The sequence below is a fragment of the Ipomoea nil genome, unplaced genomic scaffold (assembly GCF_001879475.1).
Source record: "Ipomoea nil cultivar Tokyo-kokei standard unplaced genomic scaffold, Asagao_1.1 scaffold0191, whole genome shotgun sequence".
NCBI lineage: Eukaryota > Viridiplantae > Streptophyta > Magnoliopsida > Solanales > Convolvulaceae > Ipomoea > Ipomoea nil.
In genome coordinates this window covers 1,026,390-1,045,000 of record NW_017616619.1, presented here as the reverse complement: position 1 = coordinate 1,045,000, position 18,611 = coordinate 1,026,390, and the positions used below count along the sequence as shown (strand labels likewise).

At 40.7% G+C, this 18,611-nt stretch overlaps 2 protein-coding genes across 2 annotated transcripts; one reads left to right on the top strand and one right to left on the bottom strand.

The window, feature by feature from the left end:
- Positions 1-246: 246 nt before the first annotated feature.
- On the bottom strand, positions 247-4,792 carry LOC109187992. Its single transcript, XM_019338447.1, has 5 exons — positions 4,656-4,792; positions 2,003-3,459; positions 1,732-1,803; positions 1,343-1,648; positions 247-431 (listed from the first exon to the last, which is right to left on the bottom strand). Exons 1-5 carry the CDS (start codon positions 4,790-4,792, stop codon positions 247-249), a joined length of 2,157 nt encoding a protein of 718 aa, XP_019193992.1.
- A 1,719-nt stretch (positions 4,793-6,511) lies between these two features.
- Positions 6,512-7,682, top strand: LOC109187981. The gene is made up of 3 exons (XM_019338437.1): positions 6,512-6,608; positions 6,757-7,130; positions 7,215-7,682. The coding sequence occupies exons 1-3, from the start codon at positions 6,512-6,514 to the stop codon at positions 7,680-7,682; spliced, it is 939 nt and encodes a 312-aa protein (XP_019193982.1).
- Positions 7,683-18,611: the final 10,929 nt, after the last annotated feature.

Sequence of the window (18,611 nt, the reverse complement as noted above, 5' to 3'; positions counted from 1 at the left end):
TCCCGTAAAATAGCAAGAAGCTTATCCAACATTCATCCATATTGATCAATAGTAATTACCATATACCAAGAAGGTAGTATTGTCATATTCATTCCATGTTCGCAATAGTAGAAAAACCATTCAGATATTCTTTATAAAAAGCTATCACACCACCAATAACACGAGAGTCTGAATAACATGATAATCCAAAGGATATGATAACCCAAATAATATGGTAACTTGGATAATCTAATAATCCGAAGATTTTCAACCAAAAAGATAATCCGATATCCAATAATATCCAATAATATCCACTAAAGCCAATAAGAGAAACCATATAAAGAGAATCCAATAACTAATACCAGATAGCTTTTGCTTGACGAAAAAAAATAGAGAGAACAGCTCCATAATAATTCCTTTTTGCTTTTTACGAAATCTTTTCCCACATGAACCTGCACAAGTGAAAATAGAAAAGAGAAACACAGAACAAGGTACATGCAATCTTGAAAATGACTTAGCAAATAACAAAGAAGCACAAGAATTCAAGAAATTTTCAATTTGAGTCAAACAAGACATGAAGATGATTCAGGCACAGAAACACAACAAATAGCATGAAAAACACACAACCAAAAAACACACACGGTCATGACCGGACCAAACAAATAACACAGAAAAATAAACACATTAATCAAATTGCACCAAATTTATCATTCAAGCAAACATATTTTAACACAGGAAACACCAACAAAGAAAGGCACAATCAAAGAATTATCATATCAAAAGCATCCAACACAATGTAGATAGGACATTTAGTGAACACACAGAAACAACCAATAACAAAACATAAAGAATAACCCAAGCAAATTAAACGAACACTTAAAAAAAATGAACAAGTAAAGAGAAAGAACCTGAAAGATTAAAAGTACCTGATGATTTAATGAATCCAGAGATACACGTATATATATAAATTAGAAAGGATAATTCATGTTCAAAAAGATATACGCACAATAATATCAAAACAAACATCATTTTTAGGGAATTCAAGATGAAGAGAAGGTGGATAGATAAGAAACAAATAAAACCTGAACACTTGGTTTTTAAAACGTGAATTCAAGATAGCTTTTGTGACTGCTTAGCCTTAAGACTTAATCTGCACACGAGAAAAAAATATTAGTAACACTAAGTAATACTTATTTGTGAATTAGTGTACCTGAAATTTTATTAACACGGGCAAAAAGAAATTTAATTAGCTGGATTGCTGACGCCCTAATTTTTTTATGCCACAACTGAGACTCATTTATGCTGGACCTGCAACAGAGGATATCATTTGTTAGAATATAGCAGCTGTCTGTTGATCGCTTACCTTCCATAACACATTGTTTTTCATTATCCATAACACTGCAGTTGTCTTTGGTGAAGCTAACATTCCAGTTTTGGTCGCAAAGTTGGCTAATGCTTATGAGGTTGGCATGGAGTCCGTTTACCAGTAGCACCTTTTTCAACTTCGGTAGACCTGCAACATTTAGAGTACCTACTCCGGTTACTTGTCCTTTGACTCCATCACCAAAAGTTACTTCACCGTTGCTTGTGTTTATGTCACTTAGAAATTTTGCGTTTCCAGTCATGTGTCGTGAGCAACCGCTGTCGAAGTACCATTTTTCATCCCTACCTGCATTTTTAGTGTGAAAGGATACAAAACTGATATAATCGGATTTCTTTACCCATACTTGTTTGATAAATGGAGTAATGTACTTATGGCTATGTTTTTCGGCCCTTTGTTCTTTGTAGAAGTAATAACACTCAGGTCTGATGTGTCCACGTAACCTGCAATAGTGACACACAGGGTTATAAACCTTATATTGAAACTTTTGACGTATTGTACCTCGTGGTTGTTTTGCTGAGCCTGAAATAGGAACTGATTCACGATAGTCTTTAGCTTTGCTTGACTCAGGAGCAATTTCTGAATGTGATGCCTAGACAAATGTAGTTTTGTCTTTGCTGGTTTCTCCAGTGAATCCAATACTAAATCTTGCAGAGGATTGCCGCCCTGAATCAAGGATTTCGTCAAGAGTTGATGTGGTATCCATCATTTGGATTCTCTTTATATATGTGTTTAGTTCCAGCGTCAGTCTCTTGATTTCCTGTTGCAGTTTTTCTTCTCGGTCAGTGTAGTCTTTAATTAAGGCATCCCTGTCTGCAACTTGACCTTTGAACACATTTACAGCATTTTGCAAAACTCTAACTTCACTAGACACTACACGATATGTTTTAAGTAATGCTTCCCATTTTGGATACAGTTTATTAAACTCTACTTCATAAGATATATCTGGTATGTCAAGATCTTCTGCCGAGTTGTAATCACCACCTTCTGTGTCAGATGCATCTACAGGTTCAGAGCATATCGTACTCTTAGCTGCAAAGGCTACAAAATTGCCAAACATTTCTTCTGCGTCAGATTCAACATTTTCTGATTCAAGTTCATCATCACTCCAAGTTGTGACTGTCATGGACTTCTTTCGTCGAAGATACGTTGGACATTCAGCTTGAACATGACCGAAGCCCTCACATTCATAACACCTTATTCCTTTGTTGTTTGACTTTTCTTTGGGGCGAGCTGGTCGTGAATCAGTATTTTTTGAATTTGACACGCCACTTTTTGTGCCAGTTTTTGGCACGTTGGTGCTTGTCCCCTTTTTATGTTTGTTGTTTTGTGTATTCTTCTGAGATACCTGTTTCAAAAAATTAGAAAATTGTTTAGTTAAAAATGCTACTGAATCATCATTTGGTGCAGTGTCGTCCTGTTCTTCAGCTACAAACGCAACCATCTTTTGCTTTTTAGTGTGATCAGTAAGGATTTCCATTTCGTAGGTTCGAAGGTTGCCCATTAATTGAGCTACAGATTTGTCCTCCCAGCCGTCATGCTCTTGAATGGCAGTTACCTTCATCCTAAACCTCGAAGGCATGGATCGTAAGACCTTTTTGACAAGTTTCTGTTGGGAGAAGGGTTTTCCAAGAATAGTTGCTCGATTTGCTAATTCTTGTAAGCGTCCATGAAAACTTGCAATGTCTTCATCCTCATTCAAACGTAGTTCTTCAAACTCAGTTTTTACCAGCTGGAGTTTTGACTGTTTGACTGAACTCGTACCTTCATATGTGGTTTCGAGGATTTCCCAAGCAGTTTTTGCACAATCAATACCTGTAACCAACGAAAATTGATTTTCATGCATTAAGGAATAGATAGTGTCAAGAGCCTTATCATTATATCCAGCAGTGGTAATTTCAGCTTGAGTTCGCTCGGTTTCAGGTTTGATTACTGGTGGATCACCGTCATTTTCACCAGGTTTTGTAGGTGGAGTCCAACCAGTCAGAACTGCCCGCCAAACTTGATCTCCTTGAGCTTTAAGATGAGTTCTCGTTCGAGCCTTCCAGTATGCATAGTTATCACCTGTAAGCTGGGGAAGGGGCCTGAACCTTTCCATTCTGAAACACTTAGCAACAAATGAGATTGAACAAAGTAATAGCAAGAAGAACAATATTAAAAACCGCAGAACACTAAAAAATAAGGCACACGTAAAAGCCAGATCGAAAGACTAGTAACTTAAGCCTCCAGGCTCTGATACCAATTGAAATTATGCCGTGAACCTTAAATTAGCTGAACCTGAACTTCTACTTGATTTTAAAACTTATATTAGATTTTGATCGATTAATTTTTGTTATTTAATGATAGTAAATAACAAAAAAATAAAAGCAGTAAGTAAATCAAGTACACAAAGATTTGTTACGCAGTTCGGAGCGCTTCTCCTACGTCTGCGGGGCAACCCACGTCAGCCCAATCCACTATTGATGTTCACCAAGGAGTTTTACAATAGAACAGTACATTAGACTCTCACAGTCTTAACTACCATACTACAAACAACCTTCCTAACATCCAACCTGGACCGTGACGTGCATGCCTTGATAACCTTCGAACAATACTTCAACTGAATCAGGCGTAGACCGTAGCTCAGCAGACTTCGACTGACTCAGGCGCAGACCGTAGCTCAGCAGAATAATATATTTAATTCAATTTGTTAGCAGTATAATATTCACTTCTCAAAATAATATTAAATCTCAAATTGGCAAGTTTCCATAATCGGTGAGCTTTCTATTTATAGCCAAAACCTTTCCATCATCTCACCACATGATATGCCTCATTCCATGGTTGATTCTTTCCTAGCCACTCATTTTATTTGACTTCCATAATAAGCTTTGAACACCTCTGGCTTCTTCTTCATTTAATGTACACCACCGAAAATAACTCTTATGATAATAAAACATGGTTCAAGAGTTTTTTATCAACCTAAGACTAATAAAATAAATTAGCCAATTAAAGGTTATTGTGTACAAAATTATGTACACTTACACTAATGATGTAATCCGCACTGTTTGCACGAAAAGCGATGTCCGCATTTGATCTAGACTAGTGGATCAATCTGAAGCATTGGTGTTTTAGATCCGACGGCACCAAAGTAGTGTACAATGTTATACCCTAGAATACGCAACATGGCATACAATCCCCCTATATCTCCCTCCCAAACGTATTCGAACAGGACTTAAGCAGCGCGACACACCGATTATAATTCGCATGTTTCACGGCTTTGAGTGACGATGAACATATCTGACGACGACAAACTCACATGTACACCGCGTTCTCGCCGCATTGGTGAACCCCGGCGCTGTTTCCCCTCCCTCCTCCCTCCAGACGTGAATCGTTAAATGATGGTGACATCGCCGACTGAAGACCACCACCGTACACCACCCGTGGATGCTCCATTAATTCCGGCAGCGGGGCGTGTATTCAGAACACTAAACGAAGGTATCCACTGCTACATGACCTACGCTCGAACCGTTGGCTTTGATGTCCATTGTAGCTCGGTGAAGCGCAACAGAGCCGGGGAAATCTACTCACGATACTTAGTGTGCAGTTGGCAAGGGATCAAAGGCGGTGGCAGACTACCCCGTGCTCATGACCGGGTTGTCAACGCTGGGGATAACCGTGAGCACCGCCGTCGGCTTTCTAATAGAGTCAACTGCAAAGCAAGGATCGGTTTTAAGAAAAAAAAAAGCACCGGGAGTTCGTTGTGACAGTTTTTGAAGAATAACATACTCATAAGTTGTGCACGGAGTCCTCTAAAGTGTTTATGCGGATAAACCGACGACTGAATGTTGCACAACAAGCTTTCTTAGGTAACTGTGTGAAAGCAAACATCGGTGCATCAACGGGGTTGCGATTTTGCAAAGAGACCACTGGATCATATGCAAATGTGGGCGCTACAGACGTGGAATTTCACAATTTTAAACGAGACGTACAAACATATGTTGCTGTAGCTGACGACGAGATGATTATCGCAACGTTCAAAGCCAAACAAGAAATGTGTAATGACTTTTTTTTTACTACCATCGGGATGAGGGGAACCGGCTGTCACGCTTGTCCTGGGCTGACCCCCGTGGTAGGTGCACTTTTTCCTGCTATGGCGATAATATTTCATTCGACGCAACGTATGGGACAAACAGGTATGCGGTTGCAATTTGAATACCAATTTCGCTATTAATATTCATGTTTAGACGATGTGAACTGGCAGTATTTAATCCGTGCTTTAAGCTTCTTTGCTCCGTATTTAATGAGTATGAGTGTGCTTTAGGGAAGTGTTTTTGAATACTTGTTAACATGTTTGTATGATTAATAGCATTGCATGGTTTCAATCTTTTGAGGGCAGCAGATATATATGGAGATTTTTAATTTTTTTTCCAGTTGTTAGTATTTCATGGTTTGAAATAAAAGAACCTTGATGAGGAAGATGCACGGTGTATGTATATGTTTGGCTCTACGAATTTAACTGTTTGGTAAATGTATTTGTTTTACCATACTAATTTAATTGTTTTATCTCAGCTTAACATTACAGATGTTTAACTGTTTATTAGTAGTGGTGAGCTATAGTTGTAACACGTCCTCTCCTAATTACACACTGGGCTGATTTGTAGTGTTAGCTAACATAGGAAACAGTTTTGAAATATTACTACAGGAATAAGAGCTTTTATGTTAATTACAAGTGCATCGAAATACATCCCCTAATTACTGTAACAAGGTGCACTTCGGTTCACCGTTAGCATGTGTTGTCTTATTTATGGGTAACATACTATGTACGCGCCACTGTCTAGTGGGATACAATTTTTTTTTTTCTATCTAAGAGCCATAAGCTTCCAAGAGACATTAATAGGGAATTGAGTTCTAACAGAAAACAATTGACATATTTTTTTAAATTGTGCAGGTACAGTATGGTGTTTGTGCCATTTACCGGTGTGGACAACCACAAACGATGCATCACTTTTGGGGCCGGATTGCTCACTAAAGAAGACACTGACTCATACAGCTGGCTATTGGAAAATTTTAAATGTGCAATGGGCAAGAGCCCATTGTGTGTTGTAACGGACCAAGACCCAGCTATGCGGATTGCTATCAGGGTCTCGCCATCGGTACTGCATGTGGCACATCATGACTAAAGTTAATGAAAAGCTTGGTAGTGGGTTAGCTAAGGACACCGAGTTTCGGAAGAAGCTAAATGCTATCGTGTGGAACGAGGGAATCAGCAGTACTGAGTTTGAGGAGCAATAGCAACTATTAATGGATGAATACAAGCTAACAAACCATCGATGGTTTAGCAAAATATTCGCTGAAAGGGAGAGTTGGATCCCAGTTTTTTTTTTTTTTTTTTTTTTTTTTTTTTTTTTTTTTTTCAGATTTGCCCATCTATGGGTTGTTGCGAACCACATCACGCTCAGAAGCAGAAAATGGTGTATATGGTAAATTCACACGCTCCCACTCCAGCTTGGTAGAGTTCTACATGCAGTTTGAGAGCGTGTTGGGAACGCAGCGCTACCGACAAGATAAATTAAACGCAGAGTGCAAGGGTTACCTACCAGAGTTTAAAACACCATTAGCTCTTGAGCGCCATATTGCACAAGTGTTCACAATCACTATTTTTTACGAGTTGCAGAAAGAAATAGAAGCAGCTTGTTTTGATTCTTTTGTGGTTGGTTTATGCCACGAGGGGGATAGCACCTATTATGACATTGGAGGTGCGGGCAACATTACTTCAACAGTACACTACAAGGCGAGTGGTCAAGTGACATCATGCAATTGCAACTTGTTCTAAAGAATGGGACTGGTTTGTCAGCACATGCTCGTTGTTTTTCAGGGTGCACAAATGGAACAATTACCCACCGAATACATTGTGGGCCGTTGGTGCAAACACCTCGACTGCGGTGCATGCAGGGGCGTACCCCCCAATGGGAACATGCCAACACCCGCAGCAACCCAACTATGGGCCGAGATAAACACCTGCGTAGGGATGGTAGGCAATAGCCTAGAGTGGCAAACGCGGATGGTCTCAGTTCTTAAGGATCTTACCACAGAATTCGCTAGTGACGGTTTAACTGTGAACCCTGTTAAGGGTAACCGTGCTGCAATCCAAGCATTATGCGGCGTGGAGCCACCGGAAAGAATAACAATCTTAGCCCCCACCCAAGCGAAAAATAAAGGTACTGGGAAGCGTATCAAAAGCAACAGGGAGATGGCCATTGAGAAAAATTCCAAACCCGGAAGAAAGTGCGGAATTTGCGGGAAATACGACCGGCATAACGCCCGTAGTTGCCCTTCAAAGTAACATGCCAAGAAGTTGTAGAATGCACCATTCCCCTTCACCCTTGTCCCCATGTACTGCATTCCTTCACTTTTGACCCCATGTGCTTTTTATTTATTTGGTTTTTTTATTTTATTATATTACTACACTCTTGTTACAGTTGTTTGGGTTTTGCTGTTTAATTAGTAATCTGTTGAATTGATAGCTATAGCTTTGTATTGGAACACTGAAGTGATACGAATGGGGGACTGAATTGGAACGGATAAGTCTAATTAGTGATGTTAGTGCAAATTTTTCTGCCCCGCCATAAAATAAGTGTGTAGATTCGATGGTGTATGAAAGTGTTACGAGTAGAGGACACCAAAGATTTTTAATGTGGAAATCCTTAACTATAACGTGTATTTGGATTTTTAATGTGGTAATTCATGTGCTATTGGTTTTATTTGGTAATTCATGTGCAATTACGAATGCGGGACTGCGTTTTATGTGGTAATTCATGTGCAATTGGTTTCATTTGGTAATTCCTGTGCAATTGTAAATGGGGGACTGCGTAGACTATAAGGAGCAACTGCACACCACTATATATTTTATGACTCCCATACATCTAGGCTCCTATGTTTTTAAACAACAGTTTGTTTTATGTGCAAACCAATTTACCGAAAGCTAACAACTAATAATAAATAAACTATTTGTTTTATGTGCAAACCAATTTACCGAAAGCTAACAACTAATAATAAATAAACTATTTGTTTTATGTGCAAACCAATTTACCGAAAGCTAACAACTAATAATAAATAAACTAACGAACCACACTCATCTGCCCACCCAGTGCTACCAAAAATCTGTTCGTCCGCTATTTTGCTACCCGCCATGCTTAGTGGAGCAGCTGCGCTAGTCTCTGCCGTTCAAACTCCCCCACGCGCGCTGCAATGTTATGCGCATGCAGGTTGGCCTCACTGAGTATGATATTATGCATGTAGCGTTTGCGGAGTTTTACTATTTGGATTGCATTCCCACGTTGTAATCCAGTGTCCCAACTCGCACAGTCCTGCCCAGCGAATGCCTCCATGTGCCGCATCGTAAAGATCCCAGAATCCATCGTAGAAGTCGTATCCCTCCATGCCATCTGCATTCTCTTCGGTTTCATGTTCCGTAGACGAGCAGCCCGTGCGGCTTGACAATTGGAGGAGTCTAGGTAGGTAGCAAGACACATAATCTGCAACCACACACATTTAGTATATGAGGCATCAATCTTGAATCTTTTGAGAGCAGTAGATATATATGTTGAGTGTTAGAGCCTTTTTTTTTTTTTGGTTTTATGTTAGGCTGCCATTTATTTTGTTTTAAGATAGCTTAGTATATATTAATTGACATATGAAACCTACACCCAATCACACACTACCAATTAAACACAGGAACCAAATTTTCAAGAATTGCATTGCAAAAGTTATAAAACCTGAAAGCATTGCAACCTACTACGAGAAGCCTGGACGAACAGGACGAACAAAAACCCATGGCATAAGCCCCCCCCCCCCCTGCGCACCCACCACCCCAAGTTAACCCAGTAAACACTGAATAGAGAAGAAATACGCGTACCAAGTCATCCGGAGCATCACCATACATTTGTTTGTTCGTCTTTTTCACAGATGAGCTGTCGATAATGTCAAAGCGGGCAGGGTTGAAGCTGATAGCCATCATGTAGAAAATGCCTTGCTCAAAAATTGGGAAAATGAACTGCATTGGGTCATGCACAACAGATGAATACAACCTGGGCAGCACGTGGTGTGACAATTATATTAGAGAGTAAGAAACCTCACCAAATCTACATCAGCTAACCCCTCACGACCCATACTCTTCAAGAACTTGTCTATGCGGTTCCCGAACCAAGTTTTTCGCGACTCATCGCTAACAGATGTGCCCACTACAACCCCAACCTACAAAAAGCACTAACAGTTATTTAACTTGGATTCAACTTAGCACAGGTGTGGGCCGAATTGCATACCGTCAAGCTAGTCGGAATAAACAGACGGGCCAGGCCACCCGAATTCTTCCTTTTTTCCCGTGCATTCATGACACAACACCAGGCATCAACAATGGTTTTAGACACCACAGTCCGCTCCCTTAACGTTTGAAACTGTGCCCACCTCACAGTCCGTTCTCCATGTTGGAATAACACCTCGCTCCTACATGACAAAAAAGTAGGGACAAAAAGATAAGAACACGAGAACAGCAGCCCTCGATTACCACAAAGCATGATACAAATCGATTAGTGGTAACCCATAACGACTACAGCTACCTACCGATCGCCCTCGTGGGACCTAAATACCCACCCCCACACAGCATACACGTGTGGCAGCGGTATGTGTGGGTACCCAGATGTGGTACAAAAGAAAATGCCAGCTGAACGGCCCAGTTGAGCAAGCAGTGCCTTCCCTTTCTGACCTTGCCCGTCCACCCTCCGTAGGGGTAGTGTGTCGCCTACACACTGAGGCCGCACCGGTACCTGTACCACATCAATCCGTGAAATGCAAACTGAGATCCTTACCCTACTGAGTAGTGTTGCACATGTAATAAAACCATATTGCACCCACTACAAATAAGTTAAATGTATCCAAAAGTCATCTTAAATTATTTATCCAATCTATTCTTTCTGACACTGTTTATTGTTTAAAGTATGCAAACGAAATCCAGACCAAATTATATCCCTTCACTTCTTCCATCACTCTACCCTATTAACAAATGACATACCATGATCATACGAAAGAATGTACCTGAGGTGGTGGTGCAGCAACAACCCCCTGGTCAGACTTGTTATCAGGTTGCGGCGCCGATGTAAAATCCTGGGCCAACCCAAGACTAAAGCTAGGCACATCAGAGATGGCAGCCGAGGCCCGTTGAACAAGTGGTCCCTCCCCTGTGTGACCTGGTTCACCAGTCCCCCGGGCCGTAGCCGGGGCCCCCACACGCTTAGCCCGAATTAAGCCCTGCAAACGTAATTTCAGAATTTATGACCTGGATTACATAATTTACTGCGACAAATCAGTATCACATTTTAACATGAAATTTTCCAGATAAGTAGTACAAAGGGTCTAGACTACACACAAAAAATTTCAAGCAAATCCAAGGCCTAGAAGTATTTTTCCCGAAATATTTCCCAACACTGCGCCAAACAGAAATTTTACTGACAGCACACTGCGTTAACTTCACTAAATTTTTCTGGAAACACCGAATCATATTTTAAACCAAAACATTTTACAAAAATAAAGTATAACAAGTCTATGTTCTCCAGAATTAATTTCAACCAAAAATAAGTATAGGAAGCAATTTTCATAATTTTTTCTTTCCAGCTGCGCCAATCAGAATTTTATCAGGCAACAATCAGATTGAGTACAATTATTCCTTTTAAACCACCATAAAAACACCTTAACACATATTCAAGGATTCCAAAACATCTAAACGCACATATCTACTCACATAATATAACAAAATTACTTTCCATGTTAAATATCACAAATTATTCAACACCATGAATCAAATAAACATTTAATAAAACCAGTTGTTGATATGGGGGAAAAGGAATTTTAGTACCACACACATATGCTATAGTCTACCTGCCGAGATGGTGCAGCAGTATTCGTCCGGGCACCGTTGTTAGCACCCCGGCTACCGGTCGGTAAATCAGACATGCCACCTGTCCCAGTAGCCTCCAGCATGACCTGGTCGAGCTCCTGTATGAACTCCTCATCATTCCACATTGTTTCTTCATTGCGACCTCCTGAAGGGGCAGGCGGTGAGGATGCAGGCATGGTTGCATTGACTGAACTGTTAACAACCCCATCCAGCAGTTTGTTTGACTCCACCACAATCTGGAAATTGCAGTCTTCCCGAGCTGTGCTTGGATGCTGAGAAATCAGACCCACCACCCGCGCAACCCACGAGCGCAACTCCCCGGCGGCTACTGCGAACTCGGTGGTAACACCCTGCAAACCAAAAAAACGAATGAAACACAGAAAACCCGACTAAAAGGAAAAAGCGTGCACCAACCATACAAGAATATTGTGCACCAACACATACCATGTTATTACCAGATGCCCGAAGAGGTGCATCCACCTCACCCTGGCCAAAGCCCCCCGAAGTAAGCTCACTCCACTCACGCGCCTCGATGAAATCGGTGGTCCACACCGCCACCAACGGGACGGTCCTTGGTACCTCACGCATGCCCACCACGACTCTATCCAAATACAATAGCTGGTACAACAATATGTTCAGCAAATTAGTAAAGTAACTACACCCAACACCCCACAAAACCAGGCACCACCCCCCCTAATAGCACTTACAGACAAAAAGAGAAGTGGGCCAATGAATTTGCGACTTGAATCCTCAGTCCAGCTCCGGTGGGTGCTAACCAGCGATTGAATCAAATACCCACACCAGTCCAGGTCTTTAATTCTGTCCACATTGCTTAACATGTGAACAATTTTCTGGTTTGCATACCCATTCGGAGTGCTTGCAACCAGTGTCGTCACCACCACAATACTGAAATGCAATTTGAACCACAGGCCCCGTCTTCCAACTGTTGCATCCGTTCACACAATGCTTTAACCGTGACCCTCCCCCTACGTTGGTTTACCTCATCCCTCCAGGCTCGCAACTCCGGGCTAACCAGTTGACTATCTCGTTCTACAATTGGTATTGGTCCATCCGGCATGCCAAGGACCACAGCGACATCCTCATTGGTGACCGCAATGTAGCGACCACCCCCCAGATTGATCCTCATTCTAGACGGGTCAAAATTTACGACCAACCAATGCCCCAACTGGAGCGGGACCTCCGTAATCTGTAGTCCTAAAAGCGAACCAAGCCCAATGCTCACAACATCGTCCCTCTGCCTCTGAGTCAACCCTTGCACGAGGTTTACAAGACCCTTCGGCGCCCCCCGCGTATTGATCTGGGCCGTCGGCAATCGTTGCACGCGCATTACCTCACGAGCATCGCCCCCATCCAACACCAGCGGCTGGGTATGGAACTCATCATCCGTCCCGCTTTCATCGCCACTTACCAGGACTACCTGGTGGTCATCACAGCCTATACCCAATAACAAACGAATAAAAACTTGGAAGATGCACTCGTGTGAACAATATATAATAGTTATATAAACAGAACAACGAACTCACCTGAACAATGTATAATAGTTTTTAATAGAATTTTAGAAAGGTATTATACATTTTTTTTTGTTCTCGTCATAAAATGCTGTGATAAATGAGTTGGTAACAACTTCATAACAAAATTTTATTTAAAAAAAATAACAAGTTTCTTACTGACTTTGAGATCATAAAGCTGATGCAATTGAATTACGAAATCAGGAATTAGAAGGAGGAAATTTTTTGAATAAGAGATTCAGCCTTTTTAGAATCTCATACCTTATTGAATCCCAGTAATCTACTTCACTACTTTTAAGAAATTTCCATTAGAATCTGAGATGAGTTCATGCCAAGATTGCAGCTAATACAAAAGCAAATTTCTTGACGATGGCAACGCCACTCAGAGCTACTACTAGCAAGAGCAGAGCAGCGGAACATAGCCGCTCAGTATTATACATTTTTTATTGGAGATATCTTGACGAATTAACAAAATTAATAAAATTGGAAGATGCGAAATTAGTTGAAACATGCAGTGGGTGATTGTTAGGCGAATTATAACCAGAACAGCGAACTCACCTGAACGTAGCGCCGATCTCCTCCGTGCAGCAACTCTGGCCGCCACCCCTGACGCCGACCTGTCAACATCGCACTGTCCCCCTGCCGCCGGAGCACGCCGCCGTGACCGGCGCTTGAAGAGACGCGACCTGAACGCACGCCTACGGGAACCGGCTGAAGGTGGAGTCGTAGGCGGTAATTGAACGGCGTTACTCACCCGCTTCGACCGGCGTCCACCAATCGACTTCGCCATATTCGCACGAGCTCCCGAATAAGTCACCGACGAGATAACGGGTGTGGAGGTTCAGTGCCCTACGACTACGATTTGGGTGTGGATGTCGAGTGCACTGTAAGAGATATTGCGATTAGAACAATACGGTCTGGTCAATTAGGACTCCTTACACTACGCAACCGGTGTAATAGATGGTGTGCCATGCACGCACACCGTAAGCGCTGCACCTCCACTTGATACCGTACATCACCCGCGATCGAACGGCAGATAAGAATTCACACATTCACACTTTAAGCAAAATTCACACCTGAACTGCACTATATATATATATATATATATATATATATATATATATATATATATATATATATATATATATATATATATATATATATATATATATATAGAGTTAATTCCACTTTTGGTCCTACATTTATTGGGCATTGGACACATTTTGACCGGTTTAATTAATTTACCCACATTGAACCCAGACTTTTCTAAAGGTGGACAATTTAAGTCCATCGTTACATTAGCCGTTAGATAGCCGTGAAGTCGAAGGGCATTTACGTCCTTTCAAGTGTTAGTCTTCCACAGCCTTCATTTGTTGACTTTGGTCTTATAAACTCTCCCTAGTCATCAAAGTATATGCGACAATAAGACGAACCAAGAAACCCTTAGACACCATCGAACCAAAACCACCAAACCCTAGCTAAATTGCAAACGAATTCGCATTTATATTGAAGAAATTGGAAACGTAGGGCGAATCGTTGATCGCCGAAAGCTAGTACGAAGGGACGAAGCAAGATGGATCGTGTCGGATAAGAAAACAACAATACCCTAGGTAAAATTTGATTTTTTTGTTTATTTGTTATGGGTTCATGTTGTTTGTGTGATTGGAGTATGAATAGGTCAATGTTTATGTTTGTAATGCCTATTTCGCTTGTTTGTGTGATTGGAGCATTTATGTATGGATTTTTTTAGTGATTTTGTCCAGTTGCGTAGTGTTTGATGATTGTTTGCTTTGTATTGTGGAGTTGTTATTCCACTTTATTGACAATGACTAAGAGTGTTTCACTTTAAGGCTGAGAATGTGAAGCTCTGAATGTTTATATGCCTTTGGGTGGTAGATGTGTGGGCCTGAATATTTATTCTGTAGTTATGTTATCCCAAAAAAAATTGTTATGTGTACTAATTGTCTTATTGAGGTGTGGACCACATGCCTTTGGCTTGTTATTGGGTTTCTGTCCAACATTTTTATCCATATGGTGGGGACCACAACTGTGTTTGTTAGCAGAAACTTGTGCATTTTGACTGCCTTTTTTCTTCTCCTAGAAACCATACTCAGATTTGTTACTTAATTTTATTCTTGTGAAATAGATGGAGGAAACCACAGTGCTCAGTTCAATCCCAAGTTAAGACATGGTGGTTGCCTTAAAACACATGGTTTAGGATATGTTGGAGGGGTACTTCAGTGTTGTAGTTTGAGCATAGATTTGTGGGGGATGATAACCTTAAGGGAGACAGTGGAGGAATTAGGGTATAACATATTAGACAAATTCAAAATTTTCACACCTACTGGGACTGGTACCTTATTTGAATTAGTAAATGATAGTGACTGTTGGGCAATATGTGATGTTGGAATGTTTCCCAAGGAAGTTGAGGTCTGGGTGGTAGGTGAGGGTGAGGGTGACCCTTCAGTAGTAGGTGATGGTGACTCAGAGTCTAATGAAGATTTAGAGTATTTTGACTTCAGTGAAGACAGTATGGAAAATGATGACATATACTTTGAGGGCAATATAGATCCTAATGTGGAGTTTGAAGGAGTAAGAGAAAGCCAAGATGGGAAAGTGACCGAAAATGAACCAATAATTGAGGTAGGGACTGGGGATGGTCTTCATTTGTCTGATGAGGATAGTGGGAAAGATAGTGATGATCAACAGGAGTATAAGTGGCCAATGTATAAGGCAAGAACAGATGTTAAAATCCCTAAGTTCTCAATTGGACTAACATTTGCAAGTAAGGCTGAATTTAGAGATGCAGTCCACAGCTATGCATTTGGTAATGGCAAGGAATTGAAGTTCACTAAAAATGACAAGAGTAGGATGTGTGTTAGATGTACACAACCTGGCTGCCCTTTTAAAATAAATGTGTGGAAAGTGAAAAATGAATTGTCTTGGAGAATTGCAAGTTTTCATGAAGACCATGATGGTTGTGGATGGGTGTATGAGAACAAAACGGTGAAATCAACAAGGGTTGCAAAGAGATGGATGAAAGAGATTGGGCACAACAGTAACTGGTCAACTGCTGAATTTAGAGATAGGTTAAATCTGATGAGGGATTTCAGTTTAGTAAGAAGCAAACATATAGGGCTATGAAAAAAGCCAAGGCTGCCATTGAAGGAGAGGCTATAGAGAATTTCAACAAAATTTGGAACTACAAATTGGAGATTGAGAGAACTAACCCAAAGACTACATGTCCTGTGAAAGTAACAGATTTGTTGTATGCTGGAAAACCAAGATTTATGAGAATGTACTTCTGTTGGGAGGCTTCTAAGGAGGGTTACAAGTTCTGTAGAAACATGATTGGTGTAGATGGTTGCCATTTAAAACACACATTTGGAGGTTAATTGTTAACTGCTGTGGGAATAGATGGGAATGATAGTATCTTCCCCCTGGCCTATGCGTTTGTTGAAGGAGAAACCAAAGAGTCTTGGAGCTGGTTCTTGCGGTTGCTTAAGACAGATTTAGAGATCACAAGGGAAGCAGAAGAACAGTTAACATTTATCTCAGGTTCTATACTGACTTTGCTTTTATACTTTTTAAATTCTTGTTTGGTTCTTGTAGCTGATTCAGAAACTTACTTTGCTTTTATACTTGCAGACAAACAGAAAGGCCTTCTTCCTGCATTTGAAGGTGTGCTACCAAATGCCTCACACAGATTCTGTGTGAGGCATCTTCATGGCAACATGAAGGTAGCAGGATTTATGGGCAAAGCTATCAAGGATGCATTATGGGCAGCAGCAAAGGCAACAACTGTCAACACTTTCACTGATGCTATGACTGAATTGAAGAATGTAGATGTGGAGGCATATAAATGGCTAGGAGATAAGCACCCTTCAGAGTGGTCAAGGTCCCATTTCACACCCTATGCTAAATGTGATGCATTAGTTAATAATATCTCTGAAAGTTTCAATGCCATGATTTTAGATGCTAGGGAACAACCTCTGATTTCTTCTGCTGAAAGTATTAGAAAAATGTTGATGTGTAAAGTATTTGAAAATAGGCAAAAAGCTTTAAAATGGAGGGGACCTTTCTGCCCTAACATTATGAAAAGGATTGCAAATGTTGAGCATGCTGCTGGTGGTTGTTTAGGGGTCTAGAGTGATGAAAATCTGTTTGAGATTAAGTGCATGGCAGGGAAAGGGGTGTTAGAGCAGCATAGAGTTGATCTTTTCAGGCGTACTTGTAGTTGTAGGAAGTGGGACTTGACAGGGATACCATGTAAACATGTGGTGTGTGCCATAAGGATGAGACATGGAAATGGTCATGTGCATGAATATGTACACCCTTGCTATTCAATCAACACATACTTGAATACCTATAGTGGGAGGATACACCCAATAGCTGGTCCTAAAGAATGGCCCAAGTCAACCCAGGAACCACCACTGCCTCCACTCTATAAAAGGAAGCCTGGGAGACCAAAGAAGTTGAGAAAGATGAGCAGAGAAGAGATAACCAAAGATGGGACACACATCAACCCTAGTGTGATGATTAAGCATTGTAGGAAGTGCAATAAAAGAGGGCATAACACAAGAACATGCCCTAAAAATAGGAGTGGAAGACAAACTCAGGTAATGATTACTTCTGCTACTGTTGTGCCTTTAATGAATACTTTAAATTCATTCCTTCAATTTCTTGCTATGTAGGTGAATCAAAAAAGATGGAATACAAAGAAGAAAACTGCTGCTGTGCCTCCAACTGCCAGTGTGCCTCCTGCTGTGCCTCCAACTGCCACTGTGCCTCCTGCTTTGCCTCCAACTACTGATGTGCCTACTGCTGTGCCTGTAACTGTTGATGTGCCTACTGCTGTGCCTCCCACTGATGGATCAATCATAGAGGAAATTCAACATTTCTGGAATGAAGCAGAAAGAGTAGCATCTTTGTTTGACATTCATATTGGAATACAACCTCAGCATGAAGAAATAACAATCACTCAGCCAGACATTGGAGTTAACACCACTCAGCTAGAACAACCCTTGTCTCGGTCTGGACCACAAATGACAGCAAGGAAGACATCAAGGAAGACCTCAACAGTGGCAAACACTTCATATTGTCGTAGGACAAGATCCACAACCACATTAAGGTCCAAATTCAGTAACACCAAGGACGACCCTCTAAACCTGGATTGAAGATGTTTGGTTATTATTATCTCTAAATTAGTGTTGACATCTACTATTATGTATTTTTTTTGCTACTGATCTAATGTTTTGCTACAACTTAACCTAAATGTTTGGGTACTGTTTAGAATGTTATGTATTTTTTATGATCAGAATGTTATGAAGCCAGAATGTTAGTATATGGCCATAACTTTGGGCAGATTGTTATGTATTTATGATCTGAATGTTACTAATGGATGTTATGATTTTTGTGGTCAGTATGTTAGCAAATTGTTATGTATTTATGGTCTAAATGTTAGTAATGGATGTTATGATTTTTGTGGTCAGTATGTTTGCAAAGCAATTGGATGTTGATGAACTGTATGCCATAGACCATAAGGCATAAGCCAACAACCAAAAACCAAAAACCATAAACCAAAAACCAAAAACTAAACATAATTAAGCTACCAACCAACACTGCCATTGCCAAACAAAATAAACCATAGTCCATAAGCCATAAGCCAACAACCAAAAACCAAAAACCAAACATAAGTTACCAACCAACACTGCCATTGCCAAACAAAATAAGCCATAGTCCATAAGGCATAAGCCAACAACCAAAACCCAACCCTTAACCACACATTACAACC